Here is a 19,040-nt window from a genome sequence, read left to right on the forward strand (position 1 = left end):
CTACCATCGCTCACTAACACAAAACCGTCTCATGCAAAACTGTTCCTTCACAGGAAAACATTTAGGAAAAAATGAGAATGAGAGTGAAAAGATTTGGTGGGTTCTACATTCAGAAGCTCCTGCCCAAAAGGCTTACCCTTGGATTTAAGTTCTGATAACAGACTTCCAGGACCTTCATGCCCAATAAGATGACCAAGATAATGACCAGGATTTGACTTGTAGTATTTCTGAAGGTCAGGTATTGGAAATGTCACATAAAGATTCCTAATATCCTTAATGGGCACGATTTTGTAAAGTTGCTAGAGTGGGAGAAAAAAATCACACAAGATTAGCTATATACAGTTCCTACAGAATGACATATTTATAAACCACGAAGAATGCTGACTTTCATGGTAGGATCCCAAATTTAGGAGCAAACTAATTACCAGAAAAAATAATGCTGAAAACAAAGGAAGAAACAACCTGGGCTCTGTCTTACTGGAATTTTGCTACGGTTGGTGCAGGTGCAGTCCACGGCTTAGAGCTGCAGCTAAATGGCTTGTATGTCTGCCTCTGGCCCTGGATGACAGCTTCCAGTCTGCCAGGGAACCACGCCCAGACTACTTTTTTTTTTTTTTTTCAATTTTCCAAATATTTGTTATAATTTTGTTTGTGACTCTATAATAACAGAGATAGTATGATCTTCAATACTTTTGAGAAAATATTTACATGTCAACTACTAAAACTCTTGAGAAGCAAATATCCAGCACACATTTTCATGCATGAACCTTCCCAACGCAGTTCTGCCTACCAAGTACTCTGTGGTTAACCACCTGCCAGCAAAGATCAGCCCCTCTTTTCTCCCTTCAAAGTCTTCCTCAAGGTAATCCTGTGGTTGAGGCTGCTCTTCTGCAAACTACTGGCTACAATGCTGGGCTGGAAAAGTCTAGCTTATTTTATGGTACAAATTCTTTCACATGGCTTCTCTAATCCTCTCTGCCAGGCAGAACTGTTTATGGTGCCAGGCAATCTTTCCAAGAGCTTCGGTTGGCTTTCTTGAGAGATCTACCTTAGTTGCTTAGTTTTCTGGTCCTATCTTCAGATATGGCATTCCGGTCCAAGCTCTGGCAATAACGAGTATTTCCAATTTCTGATGCAAGGCAATAGGAACAACTGAACTTAAGCAAATAACCCTTCTGCCACAAAATAAGAGTACTCACGAATACTTCCCAATTCCAGAGGAGTCAGGAAGGGAGAAAAGTTTATGTTTCAATTTTTAAAAAACTATCAAGCAAAGAAAAAAAAATTTAACAGATTGTTGAACCTATCAACAGCTCAAAAGAAAGTGAAAGCAAAATCTGTAAATCTAAAAGACAAAGTGTAGTTAAAAAAAAAAATCAGTACTTTTTTTAGTCAAAAGTCACAAAATTCTATTTCGCCAGTTCAGTCTTATGTAATTAATCTCTCTTCTGTTGAATGTGCAGTGTTACTGTGCTCCAATCTTACCATTTAAATCCTGGAAGTTACCACTGAACAATTATCAATATTGCCAGATCCGTCCTTAGCATTTTCCTGGTTGGTCTTTGTTCTCTCATTTCTGTATTTGTGTCTTTAGTTTTCCTGGTAAAGCATTCCTTTCAGAATTTCTTGAAGAGCTGGCCTAGTGTTGGTAAATTCTTTCAGGTTTTGATTATCTGAGAATGTTTTTATCTTTCATTCCCAATCTTGCCAGGTATAGTATTCTTGGTTGAAACTGTTTTTCCTTTAACGCTTTGAATATGTTTTTCCATTCTTTCCTTGCTCACACCATTCCAATGAGATCTGATGTTAGTCTGATAAAATAAACTTTGTAAGTGACTGGACATTTCTCTCTTCCCAATTTTAGTATCTTGTTTCTGTCTATGGATTTGGCCAATCTGGCTATGATGTGCCTTGGAGAAGATCTTCTTGGGTTGATTCTATGTGGGGGTCCTTTTTACTTCTTGGGTTTGTGTATTAGAATGTCTCTCTCGGTTTGGAAAGTTTTCTTCCAGGATGTCATGGAATAGATTACCAATGTCCTTACTAGTTTCTTCACCTTCTGGGATACTGATTATCTAGATGTTTGGGCGCTTAATGGTATCTAGTATTTCTCGTATATTATGCTCATTTTTGGGGGGTTATTTTCTCAGTTTTTTTTGGTGATTTTTTTCTAGGTCAGAGGTTTTGCCTTTGACATCTGAGATTTGATCTTCTGCATGGTCTAAGCTGTTTTTAATACTTTTGAGAGAGGTTTTGGTTTCTTGTATTACAGCTTTCATCTCTAACAGCTATGTTTGATTCTTTTTTTATGGCGTGTATTTCTTCTCTCAAATCGTGAAAGAACTTCCTCACCTGGAACTCACTGTCTCTTTTCTCTTGCATCTTCTGGAGCTGCCTTTCATTTCTTGCATCCCGTTTAGTTTTGTCACTATGAATATTCTGAATGAATATTCTGTCTGAGCTTTTTTGGGGTCTGGAAGATGGAATTTAAAGCAGAGATTCAGTCACCTTGGTCCCTTAACACGGCAGGACACACCTCAGACTGAAATGGCTTCTGTCTGAGCTTTTCTGGGGTCTGGATGATGGGGTTTAGAGCAGAGATCGCCAGGACTACTTTCAGCATGCAAACATCAGCACATATCGATTTTGGGAGGAGGTGATAAATGTTTCTAACAGATGTGAAACTGATTTGGTTATCCTAAGAAATACTAAAAACGACATAAATAATGGTACCACCAAAATGTTTCATTTATTCTCTCATAAACTAGAGATATATTTTGTCTGTAAATTAGAGAAAAAACATACCAGAAACACATGCACTTACTCTAAGATGTTCCTCTTGGAAAGGGTGTTCAGGAAATTCTGGCAATGGGACATTTTTGTTCTCTACTTCAGAAAATAACTTGACCACCAGATCAGTCAGATCATCTAAAGATTCTACAGAAAACAGACAATGAAAACAGAACATAAACTGATTGTAACATTCCACAGATAACATTTAAGACCTTAGTCTTGAAAAGTCTCAGAACTATTAAAAGAAAAATCTGAAATTTATAAAAAAAAAATGACAACTGAAGGCTGGTCCCATAGCATGGTGGTTAAGGAAGCAGAATCCCAGGGCTGGCATGTGGTGTCAAAGTTAAGGCACTGGATCCCATTTGGCTGACTTCATGGTTCAAGTCCTGGACCTGGCAGCTTGAAAATCATGCTAGGTGTGTGTGCATACATGCCCAAAATCCCAAGAGAAGAATGGAGGAAAAGGGACTGTACTGTGGCCACCCTCCAGTGGGTTATTTCTCACTTTATCCTTCTCTATCTCTGTCTCTCTCTCTCTCCAGTGAGCACACATACCCTAGGCCAAATAAACAAAAAACCCACATCCACCCGTATACTGGACAAAAAGTGCATTATTTTCAAAAGACCGAGCACATACATAGCTTTGTCTTGTATCCTTCTTCTAATCCTTTAAAAAGGTCAACATAGAAAACTTATGTTATGCAGTTCTAGGAAAAATTAAAGGTTCTTACCTCGACCTAAAACACAAATAGCCATTAAATTGGATGAGTAATAAGTAGAATGGAATTTCAGCAGCTCTTGTCTCACATCAATGCCTTCTTGATTTGGTCTAGTCTCTAGAGTATATTTGTTTCCTGAAAGGGAAGAAAGGTTTCTTTTTAGAAAAGCAAAATATGGGGACCAGCAGATAGTGTAATGACTAGGTTGGTGGACTCCTATGTAGTCGACCGCAGTTTGAGTCCTGGACCCAGTAACTTAAACTCACATCATGCGTGTGTGTGTGCATGCCCCAAGATCCCGAGAGGAGAATGGAGGAGAAGCGATTGTGGTGTGGCCATTCCCCCCGGGGGATGATTTCTTGCTCTCTGTTTCTTTCTGGCGAGTGCACGCCCCCAATAGCAAAAATCTCTCCAAAATAATAATAATAATAATAATAATAATAATAATAATAATAAATATGTAGATTTTAAAGTTTTGTAATTATTACTGACATTGTTATAAGATGCACTTTTATAAAAAGCTCAAACTAACACTTTCCTTCTCTCTCTCTGTCTCTCTCTGGTCAACCTCAAAAAAAAAAAAAAAAGACAGTTAATAAAATTAAATAATTCTTAAAAACAAAACAAAACCCTAACACACACAATAACTAGTCAGAGATGTTTAAATGTAAGGTAGATGAACAGGACAGAATAGTATAAACTAGTAACATTTTACACTGTTTAATTTTCCTCTAGGGAACTCTAAGTGCTTCATAAAAAGTATACTTTTTTAAATCCTTGTGAGATATGAGGTATTATGAGCACTTATAAGACAAAATGAGATCCACATGGCCTCCATTCACACTTACTTGAATTTTCAATTCCCTATATGCTCCGTAATTAATTGAATGGAGTCACTGAGGGATCTCTTTTGGAACTTACTTAGTTACTTGTGGGAAGACTTTTACTATATTGGGTTGAGAGAATAAGTCTGTGATGTGAATTCTCAGGAATTTGATCTAGACTGGTAAAAATAGGATACAGTGCTGTTTTTAGAAATCTCAGGTGATATATATATAAATAGTATACCACTGTGAGCTCACTTATGAAATTTTCATAACTGATTTCATTAGAGTAAAATGTGCATATCAAAAAACGGCCGAACTCTAAATACTACCGTTCTAATAAAGACCTTGCTAATTAGGAAATAGGAGATAAAATTCCAAAGATCAGGGCTCTCCAAAATAGCATCTTGAGTGGAAATGTCCTAAGATCTAGTATAATAGCTTTTTTATTAGTCGGGCTTTCAAAAAAAAACCCTGTCTTTCATCTACAGAGGTGAAACTCTGCTCTGACAGAGTATATTCTGGATGTGGTTTGTATGTTTTTACCTCCTGTTTTATAATGGCTAATGAACTGGTATTGGGAGAGTCCCTCTCACCAAACAGGATGTCTAGAGAAAGCCCTCAGGTGGCATCCTCAGACCCATTGGCTCAGTAGCGCTACCTAGACAGCACTCAGAGACAAGATTCACAACTTAGAATGCTTGGACCGATAGGTCCAGTAAAGAGCGTGTGCGAGAAACAGCCTAGCAAGCACTCACGAACCTTCTTCTAGTCACAAAGCAATCAATCGTATGTATTTATACTCTCTAGAAATAGCCTACCACCCAAGTTTCCAGGTTCTTAATTAGTCCTCACAATTTCCACTAAAGATCCATCAAGTTCAATTCCAGATCTGCTCTAAAAGAGGCCTTGAGACAGCCTCTTACTCCCCTGAGGGGTTTGGGTGTTCTTAAAGTATCCGGAGTCACAATCCTCAAGAAAAAAGCGCCTTTAGCTGGGAAATGGTTTGTTAAGACTCTCATAGCAAGGTGAAATCTGAGTATTAATGGCGTCTCCCTTTTCTACTAAATATTCTAAAAGCTTCAGTTCTGGGAGACTTGCTCTTAGAGCTGCAGAGCACTTCACGCTGTCAAGCTCAGATTCCACAATACGTGAACTAAGTAGGTGGCTTGATTTCTCACTGCCCCTCTCTCTCTCTCTCTTTTCCCTCTCTCTCTGGTGGACACACAAGACCTATAGCAAAAATTAAATAATAATAATAATAATTAATAAAATTGGGGTTGGCAGGTAACATGGTGGTTAGAGGCGCTGGACTCCCACATGCCCAATTGTGGTTCAAGTCCCAGACTTGATGGCTCACTTTCTCTCTCTCTCTCTCTCTCTGTCTCCCTCTGGTCAAATTAAAAGATAAATAATAATAACAAATAAAATTAAAGAAATAAATCTTTAAATGATAATAATAAATAAAACAAATTAATAAGTCTTTCTAAAAAAGCTATGATTCTTTTTTTTTTTTTGGAGAAGTTTTTGCTATGGGGCATGTGTGCTCACCAGAAAGACAGAGACAGAGAGACAGAAAGTGAGAAAACACCCCCCAGGGGGGATGGCCACACAGCAATCCCTTCCCCTCCATTCTCCTCTCGGGATCTTTGGCATGCACGCACACGCACCCAGTGTGAGTTCAAGCCACCGAGTCTGGGACTCGAACTATGGTCAACTACATGGGAGGCCAGCAACATAGCCATTACACCAACTGCTAGTCCCAAAAAGCTATGATTCTTATAAGGCAACCAGAAATTTGAACACTAGCTAGATATTCAATGAGATTAATAATGATAATAAAAGTATTGATGTTTAAAATGAGTAACTGGGGACCAGCAGATGGCGTAATAGCTGTGTTGGCGGATTCCCACGTAGCAACCACAGTTCGAGTCCTGGACCTGGTAGCTTAAACTCACACTAGGCATGTATGCATACGTGCCCAAGATCCTAATATGCTGTAATGATGTATAGTGAATTAATGTAAAAAATAAATAAATTTAAAGAGAAAAAAAAAACTCACACCATGTGCATGTGTGTACATGCATGCCCAAATCCCGAGAGGAGAATGGAAGAGAAGGGGGTGTGGCATGGCCATTCCCCCCAGGGGTGATTTCTCGCTGTCTCTTGGGCGATCAAACGTGTCCTATAGCAAAAGCTTCTCTCTAAAAAAAAAAGGAGGGGTGGGCGCCAGCAGGTGGAATGGGGGTTAAGGCTCTGGACTCCGTAATGGCTGACTGTGGTTGGAGTCCTGCACCTGGCAGCTTGCTTCCTCATTTTCCTTCTCTCCAGCGAGTACATGTGACTTGTAGCAAGGTAAAAAATAATGATAAAATAAATAAATAATTCTTAAAAAGTTTTAGTGATCAGTTAGGAGATATGTACTGCAGTATTGATGAGGAAAAATGACTAATGTCTAGAATCTCTTCAAACTTACACAAGAGAATGGGAATGTGGCCCACATATGGCTAGCCAGGGAGGGTTACGCACACACGGGGTTCATTACAGTTCTGTGGTGTGCTTTTCTGTGTGTTTTAAACACTTCACTAAGAAAGATATAAGAATGGCCCAGGTTCTGTGGTGCAGTCAGTACCGTACAGGACTGCAGAGCCAGAAGCCACGTGCTGACCCAGTTCTAGTCCCTGCGGTGTTCAGCCTGAAAACATGCCGGGCATAGGCACACTGCCAAGGACCCTGGCGGACTGGAGAACTGCAGGAAGGGGTCATGGCATGACCCTGTGGAAGGTGTTCTCTCTCTCTCTCATTTGCACACATGCTCTATTATGAATTTTAATATATTTTTCTTTAAAGGTGAAGAGAGGAAGAATAGAATAAATAAAGGTAGGAAAGTGGTGGAAGAATAAATGGTGACTTTTTTTTTCAAAAAAGAATTATTAATTTAATTAATTATTACTTATTATAATTTAATTAATTAATTATTTTAAATTTGACTAGAGAGACAAAGACAGAGGAAGGGAAAGTCAGAAAGCAAGCTGCCAGATCCACAACTCAAACTGTAGTCATTCATGTGGGAGTCCAGCACCTTAACCACCATGCCACTGCTGGCCCCAGTGGTGAACTTTTATTAGAGTCTGGGTTTGTGTGTTACCTTCATCCCAGAACTAGGGGTCATTCAACTATCTTCTGGTTCATACTCCACAATTTTTTGTGGTTCTAAGTCATTTTCCCATTCTGCTCCTTTCTACTTTCCTATACAAAAGTATCTTTGTCAAACTATCCTGACTCATGTTCTCCAAGAAACACTGGGCTCTTCCCTCTTGCTACGATTTGGGGGTCAACCTGACATTATCAAAAAGAACACAGGCTCCAAGTGCAGAACGACGTGATGCTGAATCCCGTAACCTACACAGGCAACTCAGGTACCGTCCTCCCTTCCTCCCCAGGGGGGATGGCCATGCAGCAATCCTTTCTCCTCCATTCCCATCTCGAGATCCTGGGCACACATACACAGGTGCCTGGTGTGATTGTCAAGCTGCCATGTCCAGGACTAGATCCACAGAGTTGGCCAAATGGTATCCAGTGCCTTAACCATCATGCCACCTGCTGGGCCCAGAAGGCCAATCCTTATTGAGCATTATTATGGCTGACTTTTTCCATCCACTTCACATGCACAGTCCTGTTTAATTCTCACATCAGGCTAACTAGGGAGAAAACTGAGATTTAGAGAAGTTAAGACACTTGCCCAGAGTCTTAGAACTCAAAGATTTGTACCCAGTCCTGTCCAACTACAGAGCCCAGACTTTCAATCATCTGGGAAAATGCTAGTGGGAGCCGGGATTCCTGGCTTAAGTCTGAAGCTGTGGGAGACAGACAGGCACTCAATGAGGACGTGTGTGGAGACAGACCCAGCACCGAATATCTGAAAACAATTTCCACACAGTTAACTGACTCAAAACAGAACAGCTCTGGCCGGACGTCCATTTGCAAATCTGAGAACTCAGCATACGAATCCAAGACAGAGGAGGAAGGGTAGCTATCGCAGCCTTGAACCATTTATTTGTTCAGTCTAGAGTAAGTAAGATGGAATACCTGTCCAGCCTTGACAGTAACCTGCAAATTTTTTTGGACACAGACAGACATAGGTAGTAAACGCACAAATAGTCTACACTTACTCACAAAAAGTAAGCGGTCTCCAGCTTGTTTGGAAGAGTTACTTCCGATCTTTCATTTTCTCATCTTTGTTAGATAAATGGGTATAAGAAATAGTTCACATTTAGCTTTCAATATTAAAATCATGTAGCGTTTAAAAATATTTAAACATACGCAAGTACACAACTTGTGTACTCACTACCCAGTTTTATCAATCTTCACATTTTGCCATTTTTTTTTTAAGTATTTTTTTGCTATAGGGCTTATGCACTTACCAGAGACAGAGAGAGAAAGAGAGGAAAAGACAGAGTGTGGGAAAGGAGGTGTGGCCATGCCACAATCCCTTCTCTTCTACTCCCCTCTTGGGCTTGTGGGCATACACACATGCACTTGGTGTGCTATTCAAGCCACTGGGTCCAGGTCTTGAACTGCGCAGTTGGCCATGTTGGATTCAGCACCTTCACCTCCATGCCACCTCCTGGCCCAACATTTTACCATATTTTTATGAATGTTTTTTCTCCACAACTAATACAATATCAGTAATGGACCTAAAGTCTCCTTTCTCCCTCTCTCCCCAGAGATATCTATAAAAATGTGGTATTTAATCATTCCCATATATATCTTTATACTATATAATATACATACAGACATTAACAATATGCAGTGCTGTTTCCAAATTTTACATAAAACTATCATACTAAACATATTCTGTACCTTGCATTTTGCTCAATACTCTTTTCTCTTTAGATAGTTTGCTACACGGGCATTTGTAATGTAAGCGGCCTTATACCAAGGTATCATTTATTTGCAGATATGCCTTCAGGGTCTATGATCTGTCCCGCTGGTACCTTCGATATCCCTGCATCAATTCTACTTCCGTACCAACTACAACTTTATGAGAAGTCTTAATACCTGGTAGAAGTAGTCTCTTCGTGTTGTTCCTCATGTTCTCAATTCATTACTCTATTTTACTTATTTTATGCTCTAATTATCCAGTGCCTCAAAAAAATTTAGAAGATTTTCAAAAGTCACTGCATTGAAATTAGATCCATTTGGAGAGGATTTCCATACTTGTTAAATTGAGTAGAACCATCCACAACTATCGTCTGTCTCTTTTGTCTAAGCATTCTTATTACATCCACTGTGTGTTTCTTGAACCTCGTTCCCTGATTTATTTCTGAATACCTTTCAGTTATTTATATTATGAATAAGTTTTCCTCTTGCATTTTTCTAATTGAATACTAGTGATACAAAAATGCAAATTTTGTATGTTTCTTTCTTTTTTGCAACCTTGTGGAATTATATTATTTATAATGGTTGATCTAAAGATTTGTGGACATTTTTATAAAGACAATCATATTATGGAAATAATATTTTCTCTTTTTTGCTTCCTTTCCAATTCTTACCCATCACATTTTTTCCCCTTGCCTTGTTGCAATGATTAGAACCTATGGAATAGCTGAAGAAAAAAGTGACAGAGGACATACTTGTTTCCTTTTTGACTTTCAGAGGAAACCTTATTATTTTTGGGGGGAGAAGTTTTTGCTATAGGGCGCGTGCGCTCGCCAGACAGACAGAGAGCGACATAGAGACAGAAAGCGAGAAATCACCCCCAAGAGAGGATGGTCATGCCACAATCCCTTCTCCTCCATTCTCCTCTTGGGATCTTGGGCATGCATGCACACATGCCCGGCGTGAGTTTTAAGCCACTGGGTCCGGGACACGAACCGCGGTCGACTACAGGGGAGTCCAGCGACATAGCCATTACGGTAACTGTTGGTCCCTTCCAATAGAAACCATTTTTTTTTTTTTTTTGGAGAGGTTTTTGCTATAGGGCGCGTGCGCTCGCCAGACAGACAGAGAGAGACATAGAGACAGAAAGCGAGAAATCACCCCCAAGAGAGGATGGCCATGCCACAATCCCTTCTCCTCCATTCTCCTCTTGGGATCTTGGGCATGCATGCACACATGCCCGGCGTGAGTTTTAAGCCACTGGGTCCGGGACACGAACCGCGGTCGACTACATGGGAGTCCAGCGACATAGCCATTACGTTAACTGCTGGTTCCCCCAGTAGAAACCCTTTTGAAACTTCACCACTAATCATGATGTTTGGGGCCAGCTGGTGACATGGTGGTTAAGGTAGCTAGAGCCCACATGGCTGACAGGGCAACTAGAGTACTGAACCTGGGGCTTAAAAATCACTTGTGCGTACGTGCCCAAGATCCCGAGAGAAGAATGGAGGAGAAGGGATTGAGGCGTGACCATCCCCCCGGGGGGTGATTTCTCACTTTCTGTCTCTCTGTCTCTCTCTGTCTGGTGAGCACACGTGCCCTATAGCAAAAACCTCTAAAAAAAAAAAAGAAAGAAAGAAAATCATGCCGGTGTGCGTGCATGCCCAAAATCCAAAAGAAGGGATTGTAGCATGAACACCCCCCTGGGATTCAAAAGAAGGGACTGTAGCATGACCACCCCCCTGGGATCCAAAAGAAGGGATTGTAGCATGACCACCCCCTGGGATGCTTTATCACTCTCTCTCTCCAGTGAGCACACACTCCCTCTGGCAAATAAAAGAAAAAAATCATGGCATCTGACTGTTCTCAGTGGCTTGTTTTGCTATTGTTGTTTACTTCTGTTCATGGATGAGTGCTAAGTTTCATCTAATGCTTTTTCTTTTCTTTCTTTCTGTTTTTTTTAAAGAGATTTAATCTTTTTTGGGGGGCTGGCAGGCAGAGTGCTGGTTAGGGGTGCTGGACTCCCACATGGCCAACAGTGGTTCGAGTCTGGGATCTGGCGGCTTGTTTTCTCATGTCACCCCCCCCAACACACACACACACACACACACACACACACACACACAATCTGATCAAATTGAAAAAAATTAAAAAGATAAAGTTAAGTAAAATAATTCTTTTTTTTTTTTTTTGCTAGAACACAGAGAAAAGACAGAAAGCGAGAAATCACCCTCCAAGGGGGATGGCCATGCCTCAGTCCCTTCCCCTCCATTCTCCTCTTGGGATTTTGGGCATGCATGCACGCCTACCCAGCTTGAGTTTTAAGCCACCGGGTCGGGGACTCAAACTGAGGTCTACATGGGAGTTCAGCAATGTAACCTTTACACCATCTGCTGATCCCAGTAAGTCCAGCAACGTAACCATTACACCACCTGATCTCGATAAAATGATGCTTTTCAAATAAAATAAAATAAAAGAGGGGCCGGCAGGTAGTGTGATGGTTAAAGGTGCTGGATTCCACATGGCCAACCATGATTCGAGTCCTGGACCTGGCAACTTGCTTCCTTGCAATCGCAAATCTCTGTCTGTCTCTGGTCAAATTTTAAAAAATAATAATAATGAAAACTAATGGAATTAAATAAGTAATTCTTAAAAAGATTTCTTCTTTATTTATTATTATCATTATTATTGAACCATAGTCAGCCATGTGGGAGTCCAGTGCCTTTAACCACCACACCACCTCTGGACCCGCTTTTCTTTTGTTTCTTAATGTCTATTTCATGAGAGAGAAAGAAAAAAAGAATGAGAGAATGCATATGCAAAAGAGGTACCCCTATCAAGTTCTCACCATGCCACAATCCTTCCACCAGCCTCTCAGCCAGCCAGGATCATAGAAACAGGCAGGTGCCCCTAGATTGTTCAAGCTGACCCAGGATCCAAACGTGCACCTTCCATGTGGCTCCAGTATTCCAAAGTAGCAGTACCATGACTGGCTCCAGTGCTTTCTGAGTCTACGGACTACCTATCACTTTGGATTACTTAAACTGTGAATTGGGACACATTAGATTATAATGAAATAAATTTAAAGTGCTGGCAGACAAGAATTTTGGGGGGAAAAAATACAGACATAACAGAAAGTACAAGACTACTTCCCATGATATAAGATAGATATTGTTTGCTAAAACTGTTGTTTCAGCTGCTTACATGAGCATAGGTATCTGTGCTGAGTTGCTAGGTAAAATGGGCCTCTTACTCTGGGCTACATACAAACAAGCGAGAGAGAGACTGATCTACACTATTTCTGAAGCATGAAAAACCATGATAAAGGACCAATGTTGTAGTGTAAGGTTTTCTTAAAATAGATGGCATAAAGCTTGGGTTTTGTTCATTTAAAATACCCACATTTTCCCAATATTATTATTAAAATCACAATCCCTTGATCAATAAAATAACCCACATTCAAAAAAGCATCTGAGGCCACTCAAAAATAAGAGAAATAAGTTAAGCATCAATTTCTGACAAGGATCTTTCTTCAAGGATTGCTTTTGCAAAATTTTACATGTGTCTAATTCTGGGACTAGAGTATGTTTTATATTTTCAAACATATCTATGACCTTAAAAATGGATGGAATCTCTAGTCTAAAAAAAGACAATGCTAGTTTATATTTTTAAAATCAGAAGGTAACTTGACATTTGCATTCCTTACATCACAGTTTCAGTACTTGTGTATTCAAGTCCAGCTCACTCATCCCACAGCCATTTAGATTACTTAGACTGTGCTGACTAACTGCCTAGCCTTGACAGACTGTAAAAACAAACACGCCCTACAAACCCCACCTGTACATACGCAGACATGCAACGTTTCTCTCTGCCGGTCACCCGCAAAACCTTCCCATGGGACATTTCGGAATTGTTGCTTGCTTATGATCAGAAGTTCCTTGCTTATGACCACCTTACTCATTGGATTTATTTCTAAAAGTGTTGTTGGGACCAGCAGTTAGCGTAATGGCTATGTCACTGGACTCACATGTAGTTGACCATGGTTTGAGACCCAGACCCAGTGGCTTAAACTCATGCTGGGCGCGTGTGCGTGCGTGTGTGCGTGCATAAGATCCCAAGAGTAGAAGGGATTGCGGCATGGCCAATCCCCCTGGGGGTGATTTCTCGCTTTCTGTCTCTATCTTTCCAGCGAGCGCACACGCCCCATAGGAAAAAGACCACTACAAAAAAAAGAAAAGAGTGTGGCTGCCTCCTGATTATGCTGGATATGATTTGTCACAATGAGGCTCTTTAAAAGAAGGCAGCTCCTGAGAACCAGCAGTCAGTGTAATGGCTATGTCGCTGGACTCCCACGTAGTCGACCGTGGTTCGCGTCCCAGACCCGGTGGCTTAAAACTCACGCTGGGCGCGTGTGCGTGTGTGCCCAAGATCCCAAGAGGAGAATGGAGGAGAAGGGAATGCGGCGTGACCATCCCCCCGGGGGGTGATTTCTCTTTCTGTCTCTATGTCTCTCTCTGTCTGTCTGGTGAGTGCACGTGCCCTATAGCAAAAACCTCTCCAAAAAAAAAAAAAAGTCACAGCCCCTTCCTGACATACCATGTAGACAGATGTCCTCTATGAAAACCACTTCCAATTACACAGACATTAAAGGGAATGCACTATCGGTTTGAGCAATGATACTGATTTTGAATATACAGAATGCAATATCGCCTCTTCTAATTCCAGTTTTTTAAAAAAATCCTTTTAATTCCATGAAGCTATACAAATTTCATCAGCTGCTGTTGAATATATTCCAATAACATTCAAACTTAAGGCAAGCTGTTCTTATAGTCTTTAAAAGTTCCCCCAAATAACTTACAAATTGAGAAATGCACTAAACATTAATATATTATTTTTATGCAATTTTGTAATACCCAAAGCAGTATTATATAAATGCATAGCGACTGGGATTGCCAGGAGTAGATAAGAGAAAGCGAGGCTTTGCTTTTGCTTTTATTTTTACTTTAAATACTTCGGTACTGGGACCAGCAGGTGGTGTGGTGGATAAGGGCACTGGATTCCCACATGGCCAACCATGGTTCAAGTCCCGGACCTGGTGGCTTGCTTTCTCACTTTCCCTTCCTCTCTCTCTCTCATCAAATAAAAAAGAAACTAACAATAACAAATGGAAATAAATAAATAAATTATTAAAAAAAAATACTTCGGTACTGCTTAACTATTTAAAGTAAGTACTTCTTAATGAAAAATTGAATAAAGAAGAAGGGCGTAACTATGAAATCAAGAATTTCCACATTAATTTATTCTATACCCTGCCACCTCCACTCCTCTCCTCTCCTTTCAGGAGACGGCAGCCCTTCGACGGCAGGGACTTGATACCTTCTAGAGTCCTGTCTCCTCTGCAGCTGCCCCATAGCGACGTTACACATCAGGAGAAGCGGGGGAAAGCGATGAGGGTGGGAAGAGTCTATAAGCCTCAGAGTGAGCCTTAAAATAGTCACTTCTTTCTGGAAGGCAGACTTCAGGATCAAACCTATTACCGTCCCCTGTGAAATGCTGGTTTAACATCTATTTACAGCTCCAACTGCTCTTCTCCTAAAACATTTAGATCCCTGTTTGAAGGGGATGTAACTATAAACAGGAATTTGGAAATCCTCTATCCTGAACTGTCAAATACAATACTGTGGCGAGGCCATGGGTTTAAAGGAGGTCAAGGAGAACTAATCCATGAAAGCCGCTGTTGACAAACCTGTCCCAAATTTGCTGAAGGGGTGATTGGGATTTCCTGTTGCTTTCTCCAACTGAAAGAGTCTCCAGGCATCATTCATCACATTCTTCTCATGCTCCGAATCCACTGCATTCACTTCTCTGTCTTTGCAACTCTCATCAAACAGCGGGCACAGGAAAAACTGTGCAAACCTGCAGGGTGAGACAGAACCAACCATTTGAAAGCTGTCAGTGTGAAAGAGGAGCCTTTTAAAAATGTTTTTGTAATTTTATTTCCCAGGAAATGTGAATTCTATAAAATCAGAAAAAAATTACAATTTGCCATCAAGAAAAAGGAATATAAAATAAGCTCCAGGTAACGTAAGAAAAATATAATACCGAGCATATATAAATAAATTCAGGGGAGCTGATGGATCACAGACATGCTAAATACTTGGTGAACTATAAAAAGACTAACATCAAGGCCAATGGCAAGGTGGTTAAAGCGCTGGACTCCCTCATGGCTGACTGCCATTTGAGTCCCGGACCTGGTGGCTTCCAATCTCATTTTCTCTCTCTAGTTAAATTGAATAAATAAATGAATAAATAAATAAAATTAAATAACCCTTAAAAAAAAAAAAGTAAAAAGACTGGGGCTGGCAGGTGGCGGGGTGGTTAAAGGCATTGGACTTCCACACGGCCAACTGTGGTTCGAGTCCCAGACCTAGCAGCTTTCTCTCTCTCTCTCATCAAATTAAAATAAATAATTAAATAAGATAATTATTTAAGGGACCAGCAGTTAGCATAATAGCTATGTCGCTGGACTCCCATGTAGTCGACCGTGGTTCGAGTTCCAGACCCGGTGGCTTAAACTCACGCCAGGCACGTGTGCATACATGCCCAGGATCCTGAGAGGAGAATGGAGGAGAAGGGATTGCGGCGTGGCCATCGCCCCGGGGGGTGATTTCTCGCTTTCTGTCTCTCTGTCTCTGTCTGTCTGGCGAGCGCACATGCCCTATAGCGCCCTAAACCTCTCAAAAAAGAAAAAAAAAAAAAAAAGATAATCCTTTAATAAAAAAGATTAGCACCAAAAATTCAAGGCAGACTTACAGAGATGATAAATCTATTTGAGAATGGTAACTGGTATGTCTATGAAAACCTTGTTATATAAGACTAACTGTTTTCAAAAGAGGAAAAGGCAGGTGATAGTTCTCAGGTAAATAAATCTTATATTTATAGTTTTAGGTGTTAATTTCACTAAGACTCCAGCGCCCTAGGACAAACAAATTAAGTAACATACTTTTAAAAGGCTCGATTTGAATATTACTTTTCCTCTTACGGAGAAAAAAAATACATTTTAATTAGTGGGGAAAAAATACAATGAAAAACCTGAAGTATGACAGAGTAGTTTGACTAAGCCATGATTATAAGCTTTTATGATAGTAAGAAAGAGTCCATTAATTTTTAATAGGCAGTGATTCAACAAATAACCGGCATTCAACTTTAATGTAAATACTCAATATGCTCTTCTTAAAGCTGTTCTTTAGTAACAGTACCAAACTTTAACTAAGGTATCTGTAAAGAATAAGTTCATGCTCCAGTATCGGTTGTAATTTAAGTTATGATTTCATGTTCTTATTATGAAACTTTACATTTACAGTTACTTTTACATACCAACAGGTCAGATGAAGTCAGAGCAATGGTTCTGGGCTGCTCTTAATTGGCCTAAGAGGCTCTTGGGTTTATAAATATCTGTTACTACACCTCATAGTACAACCACCAAAGAGGTCATTATAATTCTTTTTTGGTTTTGTGATTTTTTTTTTTTTTTTTGCTAGAACACATGCACTTGCCAGAGACAGAGAGAGAGAGAGAGGAGAAGGCACTCCCTCTCCTCTGTCTCTCCTTCCCTTCAGGATTTCAGACATGTACATCCATGTGCCCAGGGCATTTCTTTAGCCGCCATGTCCAAGACTGAACTGCAGCGGCCATGTGGGATCCAGCTGCCTTAACCACTAGGCCATAGAGTGGCCCAGAGGTCATATTTACTACTTGACATGTATTTATTTTTAAAAATTGTTTTGCTAGAGGATACATGTGCTTACTGGAGAGAAACGGAGAAAGAGAGGGAAAGTAAGAAAGCAACCCCTGTGGTGGACGGTCATGCCACAGTCCAATCTCCTCCATTTCTCCTTAGGATTTTGGGCACACACGCATATGTGCCCTATGTGTTTTTAAGCCACCAGATACAGGCCTCAAACTATGCTGCTGGCCATGTGGGATCCAGTGGCCTTAACTGCCATCCAACCAGCTGGTCCCACGACGCTTATTTGAGGTTTATAAGTGAATATAATACAGTGCTAATATGATACTTTAAAGATATCAATCCAAAGGGAAATTCCATCTATCTAGAGTCTATAATCAAACACAGGTAAAAACAGAGGCACTCCTGAATATGTAACTTCTTTTATCTACCTCAACATGTCTAGGCTGAGAAAAAGTGCCTAATAACTACCTGCTATAATTTGAATATATCCTCTGACATAGCCAATATGTGTTGAGCCAATGTAATGACATTAAACTGGTGAAAAAAAAATTTTTGGAGAGGTTTTTGCTACAGGGCACATTGCTCGCCAGAGAGACAGAAAGCAAGAAATCACCCCCTAGGGGGATGCCCACGCCACAATCCCTTCTCCTCCATTCTCCTCCTGGCATTCTGGGCATTTACACACATGCACCCGGCATGAGTTTTAAGCCACCGGGTCTAGGACTTGAACCGGGGTCAACCACATGGGAGTTCAGCCATATAGCCATTATGCTAACTGCTGGTCCCAAACTGGTGAAAATTTGATCCAATTATGTTATCAAAAGGTGGGGCTTTGGGGAAGAGATTAGGGATTGGATAGTTAGGCCAGGACCTCCATGACTGAGACAGGGCAATGAGGTGGGCAGAGACCTGCATGGACAGAGACCACGCTGGCTCTGCTCGTAGTTCTGTCCTCTGCCATTCTGTGACGCCTGTGGACTTTCTAGTTGCTAGATTAAAGTCAAATAAGCCTCTATCAATTACTCAGCCTCGCGTACTTCCGTTGGCCATGCCGTAACAGACTAATACACTCTATATCAAAGCTGGATAGGTCCAGATACAGGGTTGTGTTTCTGACATGATATAATCAGGTTTTTACACCGATGAGCTTATACAAGTGGGTGTTTAAACTCTGAGCCAATGAGCAGACATCCTCTGTCATACAGAGCCCTATCACATGATCAGCAGCAACATGTGTAAAGCAGGAAATTAAATTCAGCACATGATCCAAAGGAACTCAAGAATGAAAGTCTTTTGGGAATACCTATAAAAAATAATACCCCTCAAACCTGTCGCCCAAGGATGGAAACATGAGCTAAACCAAGGAGGGAGCAGATTATTCTCACCCAGCCACAGATCCCAATCGCATGCCTTTGCCCTGACACTAGTCTCTGTTCAAAGCAATAAATGCAAACTATCAGTTTTTGTTTTAAAACATAATCACCATTATAAATTTAAGTAAGCAAATAAAGCTGACAATGACTAAAATTACTAAGTCAAACTTCATTACAGAACCATCAAAAAGCTGTAGAAATATGTCTTGGTAAACAGAGAAAACTAAAAATTCATCAAGGATAAATCTCATTTTGAATAATAAGGGTAAATCTCTCATATAAAAAAATTTAATTGTTAGCTGTACAAAAAAATTGACCAAGAAATTAAATTGTCATAGGGACCAGCAGACGGCGTAATGGTTACATTTCTGGACTCGCACAAAATCCACCTTGGTTCAAGTCCCAGACCAGGCAGCTTAAAACTGACACTGGGGGACCAGCAAGTGGTGTGGTGATTAAGGCACTGGACATTCTGACATGGCCAACCACGGTTCAAGTCGCAGACCTAGTGGTTTGCTTTCTCACTTTCCCTCTTTCTCTCTCTCTCTCTGGTCAAATTAAAATAAAATTAATGAATAGATAAAATCAAATAAATAATTCTTTGCTTCCTCTCTTCTTGCAAAATATTAGTAATGGTATTTAGTAGGTAATTTAAGAATTCATGGGCACCTTGCTCCATGTAGTTGTCAAAAAGCTC

General features: G+C 40.4%; 1 protein-coding gene across 2 annotated transcripts in view; it reads right to left on the reverse strand.

The window, feature by feature from the left end:
* The window catches only part of IDE (insulin degrading enzyme), a gene marked incomplete at its 5' end in the record, with an annotated part of 69,096 nt that overhangs the window by 47,917 nt on the left and 2,139 nt on the right, over positions 1 to 19,040 (reverse strand). For both annotated transcript variants that reach the window (XM_014587532.1, XM_006147637.2), the window contains 4 exon segments: positions 137 to 299; positions 2,825 to 2,937; positions 3,528 to 3,650; positions 14,967 to 15,136. In XM_014587532.1, coding sequence (XP_014443018.1) covers positions 137 to 299; positions 2,825 to 2,937; positions 3,528 to 3,650; positions 14,967 to 15,136 — 569 coding nt within the window.

This window comes from Tupaia chinensis, unplaced genomic scaffold, assembly GCF_000334495.1.
Source record: "Tupaia chinensis unplaced genomic scaffold, TupChi_1.0 Scaffold000217_1, whole genome shotgun sequence".
In the NCBI taxonomy this organism is placed as follows: domain Eukaryota; kingdom Metazoa; phylum Chordata; class Mammalia; order Scandentia; family Tupaiidae; genus Tupaia; species Tupaia belangeri.